Source organism: Pleurodeles waltl, chromosome 12, assembly GCF_031143425.1.
Source record: "Pleurodeles waltl isolate 20211129_DDA chromosome 12, aPleWal1.hap1.20221129, whole genome shotgun sequence".
NCBI lineage: Eukaryota > Metazoa > Chordata > Amphibia > Caudata > Salamandridae > Pleurodeles > Pleurodeles waltl.
In genome coordinates, this window is record NC_090451.1 from 650,766,947 (window position 1) to 650,783,995 (window position 17,049).

A 17,049-nucleotide genomic window follows, 5' to 3' on the forward strand; every position below is an offset into this window, starting at 1 on the left:
GTCAGCAATGGATGCTGCAGACACAGCTGCTAGAACTGTCAACACAGCAGTGACAATAAGGAGACATGCATGGCTGCGTACATCAGGATTTAAACCAGAAATACAGCAAGCTGTGCTGAATATGCCATTCAACGGACAGCAGTTGTTTGGGCCGGAGGTGGACACTGCTATCGAAAAACTTAAGAAAGACACTGACACGGCCAAAGCCATGGGCGCACTCTACTCCCCACAGAGCAGAGGCACATTTCGAAAAACACAATTTCGAGGGGGGTTTCGAGGGCAAAGCACAGAACCCACGACCTCACAAACAAGGCCCACTTATCAGAGCCAATATCTGCGGGGAAGTTTTTGGGGACAATATAGAGGGGGACAGTTCCAAAAAAGTAGAGGGAAGTTCCAGAGTCCCAAAACTCCTCAAAATAAGCAGTGACTTCCAAGTCACACATCCCCAACACATAACACCTGTGGGGGGGTGGGGGGGGAGACTAAGCACATTTTACAAACATTGGGAGGAGATAACAATAGACACTTGGGTACTGGCAATCATCCAGCATGGTTATTGCATAGAATTTCTCAAATTCCCTCCAAACGTCCCACCGAAAACACACAATATGTCAAAACAACATATAGATCTTCTAGGACTAGAAGTTCAGGCATTGCTACAGAAAGAGGCAATAGAATTAGTACCAAACCAACAGAAAGGAACAGGAGTTTACTCTCTGTACTTTCTAATACCCAAAAAAGACATGAGTCCGAGACCTATATTAGATCTCAGAACATTAAATACCTACATCAAATCAGATCACTTTCACATGGTGACATTACAGGACGTAATCCCACTGCTCAAACAACAAGACTACATGACAACACTAGACCTAAAGGATGCATATTTCCATATACCGATACATTCTTCACACAGAAGGTACTTAAGGTTTGTATTCCAAGGGGTACATTACCAATTCAAGGTGTTGCCATTCGGAATAACAACTGCGCCAAGAGTTTTTACAAAATGCCTGGCAGTCGTAGCTGCACATATCAGAAGGCAGCAAATACATGTGTTCCCGTACCTAGACGATTGGTTAATCAAAACCAACACACTAGAACGGTGTTCACAACACACAAAGTATGTCATAGAAACCCTCCACAAACTAGGTTTCTCAATCAACTACACAAAGTCACACCTTCTGCCGTGTCAAACATAGCAATACTTAGGGGCGACAATCAACAGAGCAAAAGGGATTGCCACTCCAAGCCCACAAAGGGTTCAGGCATTTCACAATGTAATACAGGCCATGTATCCAAAACAAAAGATACAAGTAAATATGGTGATGAAACTCCTAGGCATGATGTCCTCATGCATAGCCATTGTCCCAAACGCAAGGTTGCACATGCGGCCCTTACAACAGTGCCTAGCATCACAATGGTCACAAGCACAGGGTCAACTTCTAGATCTGGTGTTGATAGACCGCCAAACATACATCTCGCTTCAATGGTGGAACAGTATAAATTTAAACCAAGGGCGGCCTTTCCAAGGCCCAGTGCCACAATATGTAATAACAACAGATGCCTCCATGATAGGGTGGGGAGCACACCTCAATCAACACAGCATCCAAGGACAATGGAACACTCAGCAAAGACAGTTTCACATAAATCACTTAGAACTATTGGCAGTATTTCTAGCACTGAAAGCTTTTCAACCCATAATAAGCCACAAACACATTCTTGTCAAAACAGACAACATGACAACGATGTATTACCTAAACAAACAGGGAGGGACACACTCAACACAGTTGTGTCTCCTAGCACAGAGAATATGGCATTGGGCGATTCACAACCACATTCGCCTAATAGCACAATTTATTCCAGGAATTCAGAATCAGTTAGCAGACAATCTCTCTCGGGATCACCAACAGATACACAAATGGGAGATTCACCCCCAAATCCTGAACACTTACTTCCAGAATTGGGGAACACCACAAATAGATCTATTTGCAACAAAGGAAAACGCAAAATGCTGAAACTTTGCGTCCAGGTACCCACAAGATCAGTCTCAGGGCAATGCGTTATGGATGAGTTGGTCAGGGATATTTGCTTACGCTTTTTCCCCTCTCCCACTCCTTCCATATCTAGTAAACAAGTTGAGTCAAAACAAACTCAAACTCATACTGATAGCGCCAACATGGGCAAGACAACCTTGGTACACAACACTACTAGACCTCTCAGTAGTGCCTCATGTCAAACTACCAAACAGACCAGATCTGTTAACGCAACACAAACAACAGATCAGACATCCAAATCCAGCATCGCTGAATCTAGCAATTTGGCTCCTGAAGTCCTAGAATTCGGACACTTAGACCTTACACAAGAATGTATGGAGGTCTTAAAACAAGCTAGGAAACCTACCACTAGACATTGCTATGCAAATAAGTGGAAAAGAAAGATTTGTTTATTACTGCCATAATAATCAAATTCAACCCTTACATGCATCTGCCAAAGACATCGTAAGATACTTACTACATTTGCAAAAGTCAAAGCTAGCTTTTTCTTCCATTAAGATACATCTTACTGCAATTTCAGCTTACCTGCAAATTACACACTCAACTTCACTATTTAGGATACCAGTCATAAAAGCGTTTATGGAAGGCCGAAAGAGAATTATACCACCAAGAACACCACCAGTTCCTTCATGGAACCTCAACATTGTCTTAACACGACTCATGGGTTTTGAGCCCATGCAGTCTTGTGAAATGCAATACTTAACATGGAAAGTTGCATTTTTAATTGCCATCACATCTCTAAGAAGAGTAAGTGAGATTCAAGCATTTACCATACAAGAACCATTTATTCAAATACACAAGCATAAAGTAGTTCTGCGGAAAATCCAAAATGTTGTACCAAAGGTCATATCACCGTTCCACTTGAATCAAACAGTAGAATTACCAGTGTTCTTCCCACAGCCAGATTCTGTAGCTGAAAGAGCACTACATACATTAGACATCAAAAGAGCGTTAATGTACTACATTGACAGAACAAAACTAATTCGAAAAACAAAACAATTATTTGTTGCGTTCCAAAAACCTCATACAGGAAATCCAATTTCTAAACAAGGCATTGCTAGATGGATAGTTAAGTGCATTCAAACCTGTTACCTTAAAGCAAAAAGAGAACTGCCTATTACACCAAAGGCACACTCAACTAGAAAGAAAGGTGCTACTATGGCCTTTCTAGGAAATATTCCAATGACCGAAATATGTAAGGCAGCTACATGGTCTACGCCTCATACATTTACCAAATACTACTGTGTAGATGTGTTAACGGCACAACAAGCCACAGTAGGTCAAGCAGTACTACGAACATTGTTTCAAACAACTTCAACTCCTACAGGCTGAACCACTGCTTTTGCGGAGATAACTGCTTACTAGTCTATGCACAGCATGTGTATCTGCAGCTACACATGCCATCGAACGGAAAATGTCACTTACCCAGTGTACATCTGCTCGTGGCATTAGTCGCTGCAGATTCACATGCACCCACCCGCCTCCCCGGGAGCCTGTAGCCGTTTAGAAGTTGATCTTGAACATTTGTAAATTTGAAAATATATTACTTTAAACTACATTATGTACATACGTATTCACTCCATTGCATGGGCACTATTACTAGCATACACAACTTCTACCTCACCCTCTGCGGGGAAAACAATCTAAGATGGAGTCGACGCCCATGCGCAATGAGTCGAAATGGGAGGAGTCCCTCGATCTTGTGACTTGAAAAGACTTCTTCGAAGAAAAACAACTTGTAACACTCCGAGCCCAACACCAGATGGCGGGATGTGCACAGCATGTGAATCTGCAGCGACTAATGCCACGAACAGATGTACACTGGGTAAGTGACATTTTCCATATATATACACACAGTTTTGATGCCATAAAGTAGCGCAGAAGGTTTATATGCCTACTGCAAAGATCAAATCTGTATTTTATGTGAATAGCTGAGTGAATTAGTGAAGCCAGCCATTACCTGCGCTACAATACAAATGCAATGTATGTGCGAGGGGGGCTATGGAGAGATGAAGGGCACTTTTGCTGGGTGGTGGTGAGGGAATCAGAGGTGGTGGTCATGGGGGTGTGAGCACAAATATTGATTGTCGAACTGTGCGCCACAGGCACTAAAGACTGTGACAACTGGTATGTGACAAGGTGCAGTAACGGTACGTCTTTTGTTTTTTTTGAGTGGCTTGAGAGAACGTGCTGATCGAGGGAAGAAGGGAAGGTAAGGTGACCTTTATTGTTGCACGCATCACACACACCAGCAATTTTGTGACTATCTACGTAGGCTAATGTTTTAGAGCAACAGTTTAGACAGTAACAGAGATGGCATCTCGCTGGATGACTGCTGCTCAAACCCTCACTCGGGTTATAAAGGACAGCTCTGACTTAGGATCAGAGACTGAGACAGCAGATACTGAAACAGCATCTGAGGTATAGGGCAATGGCGCAGACTCTGGGAGTGATTTTTCAGTCGGAGGAGTCCCATCAGACAACTCCTCTTCCAGTGATTCTGAGGAAGGTGATGAGGAAAGTCCTGCTGTCCCTTTGCAAGCACGGTATGTGCAGCTGGATAATAGCAGGTTAGCCCAACCCAGAGAGCAGGTGCACGTGGCGGCAAGCACAAAGAGAGTGCTCTCTTGGGAGCTCTCCAAATTAGTTCAGCCCCAAATTCCACCACCCAAATCGTATGGTGGAGACATCAAAATTATCTATCACAAAACAACCTGGTTTTGTAAGGCAGGCGCCTGCGTTTTTGGTCCTGGGTTTGGTAGCCATATAGGGAAACCTACAAACCCCACACATTTCTGGAAACTAGACAGCCGGGAAGTTGACAGAGGTGTGGCTTGTGTGGATTCCCCAAAGTTTTCTTACCCAGAATACCCTGCACAGGTGAAATGTTGAATAAAAGCCATTTTTTCTTGCATTTCTGTCAGACAAACTACAGGAATGTGTTGGGACCCATAAAATTCCTACCACCCAGTGTTTCCTCACCGGTCTTGATAAAAACCCTACCCCACTAGAGTGCCTGTACCTAGTGCCTGCATCAGGAATGGATCACTCCAGGGTCAATAGTTGCCCTCATGTAAAGATTAACATTGACCGTTGTGTGATCCATTCCTGACACGGGCACTAGGACTACCCACACAAGTGAGGTACCATTTTTATTGGGAGACTTGGGGGAATACTGGGTGGAAGCAAATTTGTGGCTCCTCTCAGATTCCAGTACTTTCTGTCACCCAAATGTGAGGAAAAAGTGTTTTGGTATTTTTTGCCAAATTTTGAGGTTTGCAAAGGTTTCTGGGTAACAGAACATGGTGAGATAGCCACAAGTCACCCCCATCCTGGGCTCCCCTATGTGTATAGTTTTCAAAAATGCACAAGTTTGGTAGGTTTTCCTAGGTGCCGGCTGAGCTAGAGACCAAAATCCACAGCTAGGCACTTTCCAAAAACCATGTCAGTTTTCAATGTAAAAAAAATGCGGTGTCCATGTTGCTTTTTTGGGGCGTTTCCTGTCGCAGGCACTAGGCCAACCAATACAAGTGAGGTACCATTTCTATCGGGAGACTTGGGGGAATGCTGGGTGGAAGGAAATTTGTGGCTTCTCTCGGATTCCAGACCTTAATTTGAGGAAAAGTGTTTTTTGCCCAATTTTGAGGTTTGCAAAGGATTCTGGGTAACAGAACCTGGTAGGAGCCTCACAAGTCACCCCATTCTGAATTCCCCTAGGTGTCTAGTTTTAAAAAATGTATAGGTTTGTTAGGTTTCCCAAGGTGCAGGCTGAGCTGGAGGCCAAAATCCACAGCAAGGCACTTTTCAAAGACGTCAGATTCCAATGTAAAAATGGGATGTGTCCATGTTGTATTTCCTGATGCAGGCATTAGGCCTACCCACACAAGTGAGGTACCATTTTTATTGGGAGACTTGGAGGAACACAGGATAGAAGAACAAGTGTTATTACCCCTTGTCTTTCTCTACATTTTTTCCTTCCAAATGTAAGACAGTGTGTAAAAAAGAAGTCTGTTTGAGAAATCCCCTGTATTTTACATGCTAGTATGGGGACCCCGGAATTGAGAGTTGTGCAAATAACCACTGCTTCTCAAAACCTTATCTTGTGCCCATTTTGGAAAAACAAAGGTTTCCTTGATACGTATTGTTCACTCTTTATATTTCACCAAATTAATTGCTGTATACCCGCTATACAATGAAAATCCATTGCAAGGTGCAGCTCATTTATTGATGAACCTTCAAGCTATTTCCCTACAACCATAAGAGTGCATGACAGTGGATGTGTTTAACCAGCTTTTTACACTCCTTGCTTCCCCGTCCATAGTGTGCTGCTCCCGCTTATATGCTTCTGTGCCCAAACTCTCTTATATGCCCACTTGTTTGTATAGTCGGACTCTTATTTCTGAATGCCAAGTCTTAAGGGCACACAAGAGCACTGAAACTTGCCTTTGGAAATATGTGTTTAAGAGTGGCACTGCTGCAGGAAAATGATGTGTCAAACAACCTCACTGCCACACACAGAACCAGAGGTGGGCCGGCTAATAAATGAAGCAGCTGATAAGCTTTGTAAATCAAGGTAATGCTCATAAGTTAGTTTGAGTTGCTTTCCTCACCTAAATACAATGTCATAACACACTCAAAATAACCTTGTGGAATAGAAGAAATGCAAACAGGAAGGGTGCCAATAGATCTGATGTAATTTAAATGAACAGGTCGTTTAAGCAGGCATCTCAGAATGTGATAAATAACGTATGCAGAGTGAAAAGGTATACAGTGAGACTGTACACTAGAATAGCGTTATCTTAAACACAATTGTAACACCAGCCGACCATTTTGGAACCGATTTAATTTACAAATAAAGGCTGCTGGATGTAGAGAAAACCATAACACTGGAAACAAGGTTCCATTTTCACCAAGTCTACTATATGTTAAAATATGTGTGGAGACTCAGAGATTCTCCGAGAAAATTGATCTATGCGTCTCAGTTGGTTTCTGGGGCTTAGTTGGCGTCACAAATAAGAAACAAAACGATCTTTGAACGTGTTGCAATTTATCGATACATTAAATAAGAAAATCGGTTCGTAGGACAGAAAATTGGTTCCTTTGACAGAAGTAGAATAAACGGGTTGAAAAAACGCTTAACTTCAATATGATTCTGCAGACCAATTGGACACCTGATATCGAGCATGACTTCTATTTCCGTTAACCGACTACACTGAAAATGCAGCATACCGTTCCAAGATGGCCACTACGTTGACGCCCTCCAACTGCATTGACAATTTATACGATCCTATCTTGTGCCTCTTGTCTCATAGTTTCTCCTCTAGCGGACGGTGACTTCGCTAAATCTTAGACAAGACGTGCACGTTCTCGTCGTCCATCCCCCGCGCTGAGTCTCACCTGTTCTGCTGTCATCGGTTTGCCGACTGTAGCGGTGCTGCTGCTGTTCGACGCCATCTTGTTGAGTGCTGCCTCCTAGCTGTCGTTACTATAGAAGTCTACAATCGGGAGACTTATTGAACTGGGCACGTGCTTCGTACACTCCACCTCTCAACGTCACTTCCGGTTTGTGCGGCGTTGAGCCTATATTGCCCTTCTGTATCAACTTGAACTAATCAACCCGGGGGGGAAATAGGAACGATTTCTATTCTGTACTGAACTGGACACACCTCTTTAATCAGTGCTCGCCCGTCTGTAGCCCAAAAAAACGTATCTCGAAACTAACTTCTATGTAAAGGTAGTCTGTAGCAAATTTCTTCCCCAAACTGCAATCCAAAGCGGCCCCAAAGAAAGATGGCTGCGAGTGCTGAAGACAGAGTTCCTGGCCCATCTTTCCTGGGGTAGGACTTTAACCTCACAGCAATGGGCACAAGAAGCTTCTGCTGACTTTCGGACCTTCTCTGATAATACCGACTCCCTTCACAAGATCTCAAATGTAAATTTTATAACTTTTTTAAAGATAAATAATTGTGTGCTTTTTGGTATAACAACTTTTATTTTGTATTTTAGAAACAAGTTAAGCTACAGTATAGAAGTAAAGAATAGTAAAATGTGGAAGATGCAAGTGAACCTTTTGTTAAAATGGGTTGTTTTTTGGTTGTGATGGTTTAACAAATAATTATGGAGGCTTTGGCACCTCTCTTTGTTTCAACATGTCTTTTTTTAACAAAAGTTGCAGCACATTAGCTTTTTGTTACAAGCATAAAGGTGTTCTTCAGATTTAAAGATATGTATGGAAAGGAGATGTTCCCTAAACAACCAGAGCTGCCAACTGTGGAACTAGTCAACCTGGTTTGAGTCCAGCATGCTCAATGCAATTCTGGGCACATTGCGTGATCTCCAACCACGGGGTAAGTTACACACCTAAATGATAAGTAATAAAGTCATAAGTTCATCCATTCTCTTGTCTCTGAGAAGCAGTTGTCATGCCTGTGACTTGAGAGTAGAGATAGTGTCACAAAACTTGAGCCGCCCCCCACACTCACCAAGCCAGTCAGGAGCTCCCAGGCCAGGAGCCCACCTCCCAGTGTACAGTGCTGAGAAGGCTCCCTCAAGTTCGGGAGCCCTCTCCCCAGGCTGCAGGGGCTAATGTTATGCAACTGGATAGTGGACACACTTGTTGTGAAAAGGACATTATAAGTGATGTCACCTTTTCATGTGCAAGATACAGACATAACAACAGCAAGGTATGATCATTTGGTTGGAAGTAATAGTAATTAAGATGGCAGTTCTTCTGTTTTTGTGTACGCCTTCTGATAAAGCTTATTACATTAGAAGAAAATGAAGGGAAGCAGTCTAATTCAAGATTAGGCTCTATGAAAAAGTCGGAGATGGTGAGGAAGAAACACTGCCTATTCTGTAGGGGCTGTGTCTCCTTTGTTACCACTTCATTGTGTAGATGTCGTCCTTCCTGCGTCTCTCCGGTTACGTTTACACTTACCCTGTCTTGGAAAACAACGTCACCCCTGTCTTGTGCAGGTACAGGCCAGGGACTTTCAAAATGGAACCCACAGGCCTCCAGTACTCTACTTCACTTATACGTATGATACATATACTACACTGGCCAAATGTACAAACTTATGTTAGGGTTGTTCGCTGTAGGTAGTGTCATATCAGTGGTTGCTCTGGTATACCATAGAAAGAACCTGAAATGGGGTTGGGTGACAAAACAAGGTACAATTCTAACTGCACATTGACAAGACACTCTCAGCCAATGCCAGTGCTAAATAGCTAATTTTTAGTGAGAGATAAAAACCTTTAATACAGAGTAATGAGGGAAGATCTTTAAATGAGACATTTTATTTTTCTGCGCCATCTCCCATTGTTTAGAGTATAGACCATGGACCAAGGATAGAATACTCCAGACTATATTTACAATGGCTACCCGAGGCTAGCACACAGCAGGATGGAGCTCCTAATTTATTAAATAAGGCACACACTTTGACTCAAATGTTTAAGCTCTCCGTCTCAGATATGAAACACTATTTATAAAGTTTTATTCTACAGCTTACATTCTCAGATTGCTTACTATTTCAGAAAGCCATCTTCCACTAAACTCCTAAAACTCTGTAAGAAAATTGACCTTGACCTATCCCTGCTTAATTCCTCTCATTCCTTTATTCAGAGTGTCTCTCTTCTTTGGCCTCCATCTTCTGCACACCTTCTGTATCGGAGTCTAGCCTCCTCTCAATCTCATAATAGACTGACACCTCATTTCATAGATCTCAACCTCTCCTGTCTAAAACCCTGCCCTTGAGCCTAACATTACCTAATCTCTGTCATCCTACCCGTTTCACCAGCCATTCACCTGAAAACACATACCCCAGTAATGATTAAATGTAACTGGTATTAATATAATCTAATGCAAAGTAACTGGTGTAGATGCATGTGTTTTTGTTATCTGGAGAGCATATGACTAATCTAAATAAACAATAACAACAACTTCATTAAACACTAACCTTGGGTTCTAGGGTAGTTTGCTACTTGCTGTAAAGGGCTTCAGCGCCTCGTCGAGTAGTAAGAGCTACATAAATACAGTTACAGTTAGGATGCATCTGCTTGAAAATTGTACTTTAACGCAAGGTAGTTTTTCTACCCCTATGTTATTTACAAAAACAAGAGGCACGGATGTAGATTCTTAGGATACCACTACATAGTTGAGGAGGGGAGTCATTGAGGCTCCATCAGCGGTAGCACACTATCACAAAGCTTTATGGTGCTTGGGATTAAATCATGCTTGAAAAGGAACTAACAACAACAAAAAGGATTCGGAGGAGAGAAACAGGCATCTGTTAAAAATTGGGTTACTGTTTGACTGGGGTGTGAGCCCTGGTCAAGCACCTACCACAAACGTAGTCAGAGCAGGGCACAAGCAATCCCCAAATTAACTGGTGCTCACCCCCTGGTGACTTGGCACAGTTTTAACTTAGAGGTAAGGTTTAAAGTAGTTGTGCAATACTTCAAGCAGTGAAACAGTGAAAACACCACACAAAAAGGACCCACAACAGCTTAGAAATATAGAGCTTAATGTATTAAATAAAGCACAACCAAAACAACATAAATCCAATTAGGAAAACCAGAGCTATTGAATTTTAAACGTTTTTAGAGAAAATAGCGCCAAAAGGTGTAAAATGCCAACTGTGGGTATCTGGTCGTGCCAGAAGGGGACCAAGCCAAAAGTTCAGGCTGACCACAATGGGGCGTGGGCCAGCTATAGGGACCCAGCTACGCCTGCTGACCAGAGTATCTTAAATCCTATTTTGAGGAGCATCATGGGGGTGCGCGTCAAAGATACGTCACGCAGCCAAATCGATGTGTCAGTTCCAAGATGTGGGGAGTCTGTGGTGCGAGGGTCTACGTTGTCGTTGAGGATCCTTTCAACTGGGCTTGCAATGGGAAGTCTGGTGTCGAGGATGCAACACACAACACAGTCATGGTGATGCATCGGTTCTTAAGAGCTGCGATGCAGATTCTGGCGTCATTTCCAAGAGATGCAAAGGCCGTACCCGAGGATGCATTGAGCAGTGGCAGTTCCAAAGGCGATGTGGGCTGTGGCAGCGATGGGTCCAATCCACACAGCAGCAGGGAGGCGTTGGTTCTGCTTGAGGTTGTGCTGCACAGCAGAGGTGATGCACATGTTCCTCTGGTACAACAGAGGCTGACAAAGCATCTTAAGCCATCTGCCAGGTGGTCAGGACTAGGGTGGTACTTCTTGGCAGGGTAGACTTACAGATGGCAGAGTTCAGATGCAGATGCAAGGTTGTTGGAAGCCTGAGGGTTCAGATCAGAAGGCTAGCCAACTATCCCTTGATGTCACTCTTGTTCTGGGTTCAAGAGATGCAGGTCCTGTCCTTCTCACCCAGACAAGAGGGCAGCAAGTCAGCACAGCAGGGCAACAGTCAAGCAGAGTTGCAGTCCTTGTAGCAGCACAACATTCCTTCTTTCTGACAGAGTATCCACAGGTCCAGAAATGTACTGAAATGGTAGTGTCTGAGGTCCTTCTTTTATACATAGTTTTGCCTTTGAAGTGGGGAAGAAGCTTTTAGAGCCATGCCTTTGAAGTGCACAGATGTCCTGCCTTCCCTGACTCCAGACTAACTATAAGGGGGTATGCAGTCCTTTGTGTAGAGACAGGACGCAGCCTATTCAGGTTTGAGGCTGGACCCAGCTTCTCCCTCCCATCCTGCCAGTGATGGCCCATCCACTAAGGTCCCATTGTGTGTGACTGTCGAGGAGTAATACACAGAGCTCAACTGCCAACCTCTCTCAGTCGTGTGACAGGCTGAAGGCTCCAAATGGCTAAGGCAAGAAAATGCTAACTTTCTAAAAGTGGCAGTTTCAGACTTGTACTTTAAAATCTAACCACCATAAGTTAGGATTATAAATTAGGATTCCAGAGATACCAAACATGAATTAATTAACTCTTCCCATTTGGAACTTACACTTATAAATAATAATAAGGCAATTCCAATGTTATCCTCCGGGAGAGAGAGGCCTTGCAGTAGTGAAAAACAAATGTAAAAGTGTTTCACTACCAGGCCAACTAAAACATAAATGTACATGACCAACCTTTTAAATACACTGCACCCTGTCCTTGGGTCTGTCCAGGGACTACCTTAAGAGTGACATATGTATACAAAAGTAAGGTTTGGGCCTGGCTGAAGGTTCATTTTGCTAGGTCCGAATGGCAGTTTAAACTGCACACATAGGCTCTGCAATGGCAGGTCTGAGACATGTTTAAAGGGCACCACAATGGGTGGCACAATCAGTGCTACAGGCCCACTAGTAGCATTTACTTTATTTTACAGGCCCTGGACACATGTAGTGCACTTTACTAGGGATGTGTACATAAATGTGCCAATTGGGTATAAGCCAATGTTACTGTGTTTTGAGCAGACAGCACAATCACTTTAGCACTGGTTAGCTGTGGTAAAATTCACAGAGTCCTAAGGCCAGCAAAAACGAAGTAGGGAAAAATAGGAGGTCCAAAGGCAAAAAGTTGTTGAAAAACCACACCAAGAATGCCAGGTCTAGCAGCATCCATTTGAAATAGGAGGACAGAAGAACTGGTAAGAATGACTGGCAACAACTGCTTTTCATAACTTACACTGGTGGATAGTAAACCTTTCAAGTTCTTTGGAACTTAACAGCTTTTGCTTCTTAAGGGCAGCAGCTAGATGTTCCACATAGTGGGTGCAGCAGTTGAAAAAGTTGATCACCAAAGTTCCATGTTAGCTATTTAGGAACAATTGAGCCCAAACTAGTCTGCAGCGACTGGTATTGCTTCAGTTTAGCTGCCAAAAAATCAGAGTAGCCAACCTATATTTGTCTGTGTTATCAGCATGGACATTTATTGAAACTCTTTAACAGGTTACCAGTGGGGTCGTCTGATAATGGAGCCTAAGTGATTGTGTCTGGATGAATCTGAAATGTGTCTTGCTCCTGTGTTCTGCAAGAGTTGTAACCTGACAACGTTTTCTAGGGACTTGATGTAAACAGCATTTGCATTGCCCACTTTTGACTTCAATCAGAACATTAACTACAGGCATGTTATAACAGGAAGGTAGCTAGGGAATGACCTTTTAAGCTGATTTTTATTTGTAAATTATAGCTTGTTGACACTTTGACCATAATGTGGCTATCTTTAAATATCTCTATATTTTGGATTTCTATGCTATGGATGGAGTAGCACCTATTTCAGAGGCCCATCCAAAAGAACTCAAATGTTAAGGTAATTCTGGGAGACAAGGACTTCCTTGTTTGAAGGATCCAACTTAAGAAAAATAGTTAACATCCACCAGTGGATCAGGATGTACAATCTGTCGGGCTAACGCAATTGATTGCCCTTGACTCGGAGAAGAAAGTCGGAAGAGCAATACATTGGTTTCTGTTTGAGATATAAGACTCTAGCTATCTTAGTTCAGTTCTTGCAGTGATGATCTAGATTATTGTACTGATTGCATTGAGTAGTCTGTGGTGTCAAAGGTGGCAGACAGATGTAGTAACGCCAGCATTCCAACACCACCTCTGTGGGCTGAACATCTTAGATCATCTAGTACAGAAGACACCCTGCTCTGTGCACCTTCCTGGGTGAAAGCCAACCTAGTAACAGCCAAGAGCAATATTTCTACAAAGTGCTGCAGCATGGTACATACAAGTCTCTCCAAGAGTTTGCACAAATACAGATGAGAGAGACCTGGCAATAGTTAGGATCCCGAGTCTAAGGAGGGATTTGTGAGAAGATATTTCAGAGTTGCATTTTTTTATTGCTGCGTAACAGCTCCTTTTGCAAGAACCCTATTGAATCCATACATTTAGCTGCATAGGCATTAGTTTTAGACTGGGTGCAGAACTTGAGCAGTCTCTGGGATTCAGCAGTGGCAGATTAATGGACTAACCATGTTTGTATCCTGGCATGCTGTGTGTTTGTTCGGAGCCTGTCCAGATGTTTGACTGCACCACACCTTGATGTCAACATTTTCATCTTAGCTTGCAGTCTCTTGGAGTGTGTATCCAAGCAGGTTTGTCACTGTTTGCGCTCAAGTTTTACATCTATAAGTGATTGTAGTGTAGCTTGGAAGTGTTTGTGCCACAGCTTTTCATACTGCTTTTATCATTCCTTGCTTGTGGTCGCAGTTTGTATCCAAGATGGCTGTCTTCTAGTGTTTGTCTAGTCTGAGTATCATGCCCATATTTTGTTTCTGTCATTATTTGTGTTGTAGCTGACTGCCAGCTTGTATCTAGAATATGTCTGCCAGTGTTTTTGTTACAGCCAGTCTGTGTTGTATCATATTGAGATCACAAAGTCGTAAGATAGTCCCCCGGAGCTCACTGTAGGGGAGGAGGGTTAAGGCGGACCAGGGACTGAAACATGCTGAATCCTTGGCAGAGCTCCATCATGTTTTGAGCTGAGATAAGAGATGGCTGCTGCTGCGGTTATTGAAACTTTGCAGTGCATGGGGTGATTTTCACTGATTGGGTGCCTCCACCAGCCTACCTGAGGGTGAACAGGTAAGGGAACGTCAGTACTGCGACTGAGCAAAGCAAGAGGTACTGTGGAAAAGTAAGTGATCTACTAGATGCGAGCAGTGGGACTAAATGGAGACCAGGGTCAAGGGCAATGCCCTTTGTTCCGCAGAGGTAGGCTGCAAATAAAGACATTTAACACATCAGTCTAGTTATTAGGTATCAATCTCTGATCTGTGCTGTGTCTCTTCACCTGCTGGCTATCAAGTGAGGGACACATATTGGTACTCTCCATCGCAATATCATTGAAGTCTATCGAGGTGACATTTTGGGAGGGTGTTGCAGATTTACAGGAGAGCTCATCTCACATCAGGCTAAAGTGCCATTTGGCTTTCTCAGATAGTTAAGGCGGCTTCACATTTTAATAAGCATTTTTTCATTGGGTGTATTTTGATTTTGTGGTAAATATTTTTATCACTAAGCATTCAATTTGCAAGACAGTGTGCACGTTTTATGTGTGTAATATTTATAATTGTTTCACACTATTTGTACAAACTCCCATAGATGTTTTGAGAAAACGACTGAGCTAAGAATTGCAATCCTCATCTTCCACATGTCAAAGTGAGATGTATTTATTTGACACATGGTTTGGAGAATCTCGGAGTAATCTTCAAATCTGTCAGCTCAGAGTAATCTTTTCAGGCATTAGTAGTGATGTTTCCGTGCAGATAAAAAGCATACGTTTGAGTGGCAGTGTCGCCGGATAAAACATTGTTCCCAAATGACCACTTTGTGTTATCCTGGAACACATTGTTTTATCATCTTATGCCAAAACCTGGAGCGCTTAGTAAAATAAATATTGTAAAGTATGGACATTTACTGCTACTGAACCTTTCAGATGCACCGATGACACACTTTTTGACCTAGCACTCCTGGTGGGCCTTTTAAATCTCCCTCTAAGAATACACAAGAGAATTTTGCAGTTTGCTGTACGAATGGTTTCGTCAAGATCCTGTTGGCAGCATGTGGCTTTTGAAGATATAAGTACTAGAGTAAGTTAGCAACTGCTGTGAATTAGAGTCTCAAGTGATTTGAGCAGCATATTGGTGATGGCCTATTAGCATATAATTGTTCAGTGTTTTTTTTCACCAGCATACGAAATTCCAACTTTTCTTTCACAATGTTTTATCTGTAGAATAAAATATTTGAAAAACCTGTGAGAAAAATCTCAGAAAGATTGTTTTTTTTAACATCACCTGGAATGTCTCCCATGTACATCTGTAAATAAGCGAGATCGTACTCATTCTTGTCTCGTCTGTCTTCACTTCAGTGTATCAGTCCCTCTCCCTCTAACTCAGGAACTGTCAGAAATACACTGCCAGTGTCTTGGAAAACAGCGTGCCCCCATCTCGTACACTGGAACAGTTCAAGGACTTCCAAATGGGACCAAGAGACCTTCCTTACTCTGGGTCACTCATTCTCACAAAGCGCGTACCATATACTCCACACACATACAACATACTCTTGGGATTTAAGCAGTAGGTACCTGTGTTTCTGTGGTTCCTCTGCTGTAGAGAAAGCCCAGAATAGGATTAAGTAACATGGCGTATGATTCTGAGTGTGTGATTGCGCATTGCTCTCTGCCGTTGGCAAATAACCTTTTTTTCAATGATTAAAATAACTCTTTAGTACAATTATATTAGAATAGCCAGGGAAGAACATTATATGAGGCCTTTTCCCCAAAAAAACAATAAGCACAACTTAATGTTTTTTTTTTTTTACAGCCTTACAAAGTCGGATTGCATGGTTTCTCAGAAATCCCCCTTTTGCTATATTCTTAAAACACTGCTTGAAAAATGGACTGTGAATTACTAATCATAATTGATTCCTCTCCTTCCTTGCCTCCAAGTGACTCTTTCTTTACTTTCTATTCTCTGCACGTCACTGCTTTCTGAGCACAGCGTTCTCTCAGAAACATGACTCCATGCCTTAATCTCTGTTGTTGTATTTCTGCAACTGGCTTACACCTCATTTCATAGATCACAAACTCTCCTTTAAAACCCTACCCTCGAAACCTAACAATATCTAGTCTCTGCCAGTTTATCTATTCATCTCAAAAACCATTTGGATGAACCCACATGGCACCCACAAACGATCTCACCTAAATCCTGGTATATGTAATCTACCACAAACAGAAATAAATGCACTGGTTTCTGAAAGCAAATAACTAGTCCCAATGTCCAACAAAAAACAATAACCACTGGATTTACCGCTGACCTTGGGTTCCAGAGAAGTGTTTTGGTCACTGTAAATAACTACATTGCCTGGTCAGGAGTAGCAAGCAGTATATAAATGTAATTATAATACAATATATGTCTGAAGGAGATCCTGATGGCCTGCTGCCACCCTTCATAGCTATGAGCGCCATTTCATTTATGGGTTTGAAGTCCATGAAAATGGTTTTATGTGGCTAAGGTTCTGCCTAGATTGACAAGAACAAAATCAGTTATTACTAATCTAAGAGTGTATT

At 42.5% G+C, this 17,049-nt stretch overlaps 2 protein-coding genes across 2 annotated transcripts in view; one reads left to right on the forward strand and one right to left on the reverse strand.

The window, feature by feature from the left end:
* Positions 1-7,608, reverse strand: part of PFDN2 (prefoldin subunit 2) — a 57,143-nt gene extending 49,535 nt beyond the window's left edge. Inside the window, exon 1 of the mRNA XM_069218280.1 lies at positions 7,455-7,608. Within this exon, the coding sequence (XP_069074381.1) occupies positions 7,455-7,511 (57 nt within the window). The 5' untranslated portion in view covers positions 7,512-7,608. The remainder of the gene's footprint in view (positions 1-7,454) is intronic.
* A 9-nt stretch (positions 7,609-7,617) lies between these two features.
* Positions 7,618-17,049, forward strand: part of NIT1 (nitrilase 1) — a 40,563-nt gene continuing 31,131 nt past the window's right edge. Inside the window, exon 1 of the mRNA XM_069218279.1 lies at positions 7,618-7,989. Within this exon, the coding sequence (XP_069074380.1) occupies positions 7,988-7,989 (2 nt within the window). The 5' untranslated portion in view covers positions 7,618-7,987. The remainder of the gene's footprint in view (positions 7,990-17,049) is intronic.